The 4,661-nt window shown below is 48.1% G+C and overlaps 1 protein-coding gene across 1 annotated transcript; it reads right to left on the bottom strand.

Moving 5' to 3' along the window:
- Positions 1–1,974: 1,974 nt before the first annotated feature.
- Positions 1,975–3,068, bottom strand: LOC101602313 (oocyte expressed protein). Its single transcript, XM_004660407.2, has 3 exons — positions 2,879–3,068; positions 2,597–2,779; positions 1,975–2,239 (listed from the first exon to the last, which is right to left on the bottom strand). Exons 1-3 carry the CDS (start codon positions 3,066–3,068, stop codon positions 2,139–2,141), a joined length of 474 nt encoding a protein of 157 aa, XP_004660464.2. The 3' UTR covers positions 1,975–2,138.
- Positions 3,069–4,661: the final 1,593 nt, after the last annotated feature.

Here is a 4,661-nt window from a genome sequence, read left to right as displayed (position 1 = left end):
CTCCACCCTCTACAGATGCAATGTGCCACTCTGTCCACCTGGCTTTTACGTGGATATTGAGCAATTGAACCCTGGTCATTAGGCTCTGCTAACAAGTCCTAAATATCTAAGCCATCTCACCAGCCTGCAAAATTTTGTTCCTAAGTTTTATCTATGAATTCACACAAAATATTCCAGACCAGTAGATTTGTTTGTTTTGTTTTGTTGAGGCAAGGTTTCACTCTAGCACAGGCTGACCTGGAATTTACTACTCAGGGTGGCCTCAAACTCACAGCAATCCTCCTACCTCAGCATTCCCAAGTGATGGGACTAAAAGTGTATGCAACCACACCCTGCTCCCAGACCAGTGTTTTAATAATCCTCATCTTCCTCTTCTTCATCCTGGTTAATCTGGAAGTAATGCAATTCATAACTGCCTTTGCTGTTAGTAACTATGAGTAATCACATAGATTATTCAAATATTGCGCAAAAAACTTTGAGAAAGCGGGGCTTGGTGTCGCATGCCTTTAATGCCAGCACTCAGGAGGCAGTGGTAGGAGGATCCCTGGGAGTTCGAGGCTACCCTGAAAAGACAGAGTGAATTCAAGGTCAGCCTGGGCTAGAGTGAGACGCTACCTCGAAAAACCAAAAACTAAAAATAAAAAATTTTGAGACATAAGAGGGTGGATAATAATGGACCACTGTTACAAAAGCTCAGATAAAAATCTTAAGCAAGGTGTGGTGGCACATGCCTTTAATCCCAGCACTCAGGAGGCAGAGGTAGGAGGATTGCCATGAGTTTAAGGCCACCTTGAGAGTACATAGTGAATTCCAGGTCAGCCTGAGACCCTACCTCGAAAAATCAAAAGAAAAAAAAAAATCTTCTTACATAGTAAATTCAATTCCTAAGTACTGCCAAAAATGATCTTTAGAGTTGTAAGAAGCCATGATAGGAGTGAACAAAGAAAAGCTGAATAAAATGAGGCAATGTTCAAGTATAAAGGCTTTTGTGAGATAGAACTTCAAGGATGTAGTATTCCTTATTGTCAACATTTTAAAAAATTCAAACATTGCCGGGCATGGTGGATGGCACACGCCTTTAATCCCAGCAGGAGGCAGAGGTAGGAGGATCGCTGTGAGTTCAAGGCCACCCTTAGACAACAGAGTGAATTCCAGGTCAGCCTGGGCTAGAGCGAGACCATACCTCAAAAAAAAAAAAAAAAAAATTCAAAAGTTGAGCCAGGCGTGGTGACACATGCCTTTAATCCCAGTACTGGGGAGGCAGAGGTAGAAGGATCACTGGGAGTTCGAGGCCACCCTGAGATTACATAGTGAATTCCAGGTCAGTCTGGCCTAGGTGGGTCATGCCTTTAATCCCAGCACTTGGGAGGCAGCTGTAGGATTGTTCGAGGCCAGCCTGAGACTACAGAGTTTTAGGTCATCCTGGGCTAAAATGAGAACCTACCTGAAAACAAAAAAATTCAAGTCAACCTCCCAATTTTGTCTAAACCCACTGAGCTCTTGTACTTCCTGACCTGAGAACCTGCTTTCTGAAAGTGGCCTCAGCAAGGGAAGATGCTGTCTTTCAGACCAGTCATTACTGTGTAGTGGGTAAAGGGAAAGCAGCCTGATCCATGAAGAACACCTGGGAGGCATCACTAGGCCACAAGAACAGCTGGCTCTCAGGCCAACATCTTCCACAGGCAAAAAGCCTGGGACCCTGGCTCTTTGTGATGAATGGTAGCACTGGCATAACAAGTGCTGACCCTTTCAGCTTGCCCCCATGCTTCAGGAGGGTATGATGAACTCCAAGCACCACACACTTAGTCTGCCAGGTTAAGCTACCGGCTTCAAAGTGACTGCCTCAGAGGGCTGTGTGGACATGGAGAGCTTGTCAAATAATTAATGAACCCTCAAAATATACTGATATCAACCTACCCACCCTTCACATGTACATGTGAGCAGTGAATATTTTTATAAATTTGCTTTATTTTTGGTGAGCAAAAATCCTTATGTCACACAAAAGTCATTTCTATAATTAATAGTTCTACAAACTGTATTTGAAAAAAAGGTCACTATTCATGAAGGCACAGAAAAAAAAAAAATACAGTGACTTAATATATTTCTCTTTAACTTCTGTAGTAGAAGCAGGGCTGTCCTCATGATGCTCCTGAGGATTCTGTGGTATTAAACAGGAAGCTGGGAGCCTCTGGCCTTGAGGCACGGAACTTCAGAAACTCCTCAAGTTGTTTTATCCTAACTGGAAGATAAGCAGTTAATATGAACCATCTGCTAGGAGGGATGTTCAAGCTACTCCGAGATTAAGAAGAGGAAGAGCACGGAGATCTAGCAACATTGTTTTTAAAAGCTGAGGCCCTGAGTGGAGTTCTGGGAATAGCTACGTATCCCTCCAAAGACTGACAGGCAGTGATGGACACGGATGGATCTGGGGGTCTGACCTCCCCTTTCTTTCTCAAGGTCATCCTAAGGGCCCTTATGCAGTTTCCTGGGATTTGGGAATAGCAAGAAATTGTGAGAAAGTTCAGGGAGGCTGGGGAGAAGTCACACGGTACAGGGATCACCTGAGGCTTCTTCGAGTGGACTGTCAAGCTCTCACCTCGCTGGACCTGTTGTTCAAGGTGCCACGACGCCAGGTTCAAGAGGATGCTCCTCACTCGGTTCTGTACACCAGGCCGTCCAAAAACGGAGATTTCCGCTAGCTTTCCAGAGTTCACGGTGTCCACGCTCAGCAAAGCCTGGCTCATCCACTCCATTTCTGGGATCACAGCTCGGTCCGGGCCTGACCAGGTAAGGACTCTGAGCCTTGGCAGGGAACGTCAGCGGGGAAGGGAGGGGCTGAGGGCTGGCAACCGGGGCTGGGCGGGCCGGGGATGCTCACCGAAGATCCTATCCGCCACCCAGGCCTCCAGGTGGAACACCAGAGGGACGCTCAGCTCCTGCGCGGGAAACCACCAGGGCCTGACCCGAATCCGCGGCGACGCGGGCAGCACGCTGAGCAGCCTCTCCGCGGAGGGGGGCTCCGTGTGCCCGTCGGGCTCTGCGGGCGCAGCGGCGTCAGGGACGGCCATGGCGCCGGGGCTGGCGGAGCGCGGGCCGGCCTGCAGGCCGCGGGCTTAAGACCCACCGGCCAGCCCCGCCCAGTGCGGCGGCCGGGCGTCCTCTCGTGGCCAGAAGACGCATCGCAGGCCCGCAGGCCTCCCTGTCGTCGCGGAGCCTCAAACTTACTTTGGTGACCTATTGGTCTGAATCACCTTCAGCACATTAGTTGTGTTTGTTTTAAAACACATTTTAATGGAAAATTTCAGTGTTTTGCATAAAGTGGGAAGTGAGCGTCATCCTCATCCTCGAAGCTTCAGCAGTTTTCAGTACAATATTGAGGATGTAACTGGGTGGTGGTAGTGTGTGCTATGCACATGTGAGACCGTGGGTTCAATCCCCAATGTAGCAAAATTAAACCAAACCGCCTAGGAGAGAAGCTACTAGAATCTAGTTTTAGTGGATATTTCTACTTCCCTTTCATTTTAAGACACAATTTTTGAGATTTGAGACCCTACTTTGAAAAACAAAAACAAAAATTTAAATTTTACTTTATTTATTTAAGAAAGAGGGAAAGAGCCGGGCGTGGTGGCGCCACGCACTTGGGAGGCAGAGGTAGGAGGACTGCCATGAGTTCAAGGCCAGCCTGAGACCATATAGTGAATTCCAGGTCACCCTGAGCTAGAGTAAGATCCTACCTCGAAAAATCGAAAGAAAAAAAAAAAAAGAGAAGGAAAGAGAGAGAAAGAAAGGGAGAATGGATGCACCTGGGCCTTCAACCACTGCAAAAGAACTCAACACATGCACCACCTTGTGCATCTGGCTTACTTGGGTCCTGGGGAATCAAGCCTAGGTCCTTTGGCTTTGCAGACGAGTGCCTTAACCACTAAGCCATCCCTCCAGCTCAATTTGTTTTTTAAAAAACTCTTGAGGCTGGGGTGATTGGCTCAGTAGTTAAAGGTGCTTGCTGGCAAAGCCTGCAGGCCCAGGTTTGATTCCCTAGTACCAGATGCACAAAGAGGTACATATGTCTGAAGTTTGCAGCAGCAAGAGGCTGACTCTGAAGGAACCCCAGGAGGGGGACCCCACGCTCTGCCCAGATATGGCGACACCCCAAATCACTCACGAGAAGCGGTCTTGATGCAAACTGCAAGAGGATTTTATTCCAAGCGCTGGGGCCCACAGTCATACACCGCACAGGGGTAGAGGACTGCAGAGCCTCGAATGCAGGAACGGGACAGTTTTTATAGGGTTTCTAACAAAGCCTGTGCATTAGTCCAATCATTTGTTTTAATATCAGGAGCCCACAAGGTGCGAGCCAGTCAGTTTGTGCCACCCCATAGTTTCTAAGCCAATTAGTTTAATTTGTTCAAGCCCCTCGTGGACCAATCATTCTCTTATGACCTTGGTGGTCAGCATTTGCGCAGGTCCTTGGGTGGGAGTAGCAGAGTGTGGTACCAGTCTCCTATGACCTTGGAGGTCAGCATTTGCGTAGGTCCTTAGGTGGGGGTAGCAGAGTATGGTATCAGCCTCCTATGACCTTGGTGGTCTGAGGCAGGCTGCTACAGCTTATGGTGCGAGCTACTAAGGCTTACAGTGTGGGCTATTAAGGTTTATGGTGCAGG

Source organism: Jaculus jaculus, chromosome 10 (genome assembly GCF_020740685.1).
Source record: "Jaculus jaculus isolate mJacJac1 chromosome 10, mJacJac1.mat.Y.cur, whole genome shotgun sequence".
Taxonomy (NCBI): Eukaryota; Metazoa; Chordata; class Mammalia; order Rodentia; family Dipodidae; genus Jaculus; species Jaculus jaculus.
The sequence above is the reverse complement of the archived record's forward strand: the minus strand, read 5'-3'. Positions and strand labels throughout refer to the sequence as shown.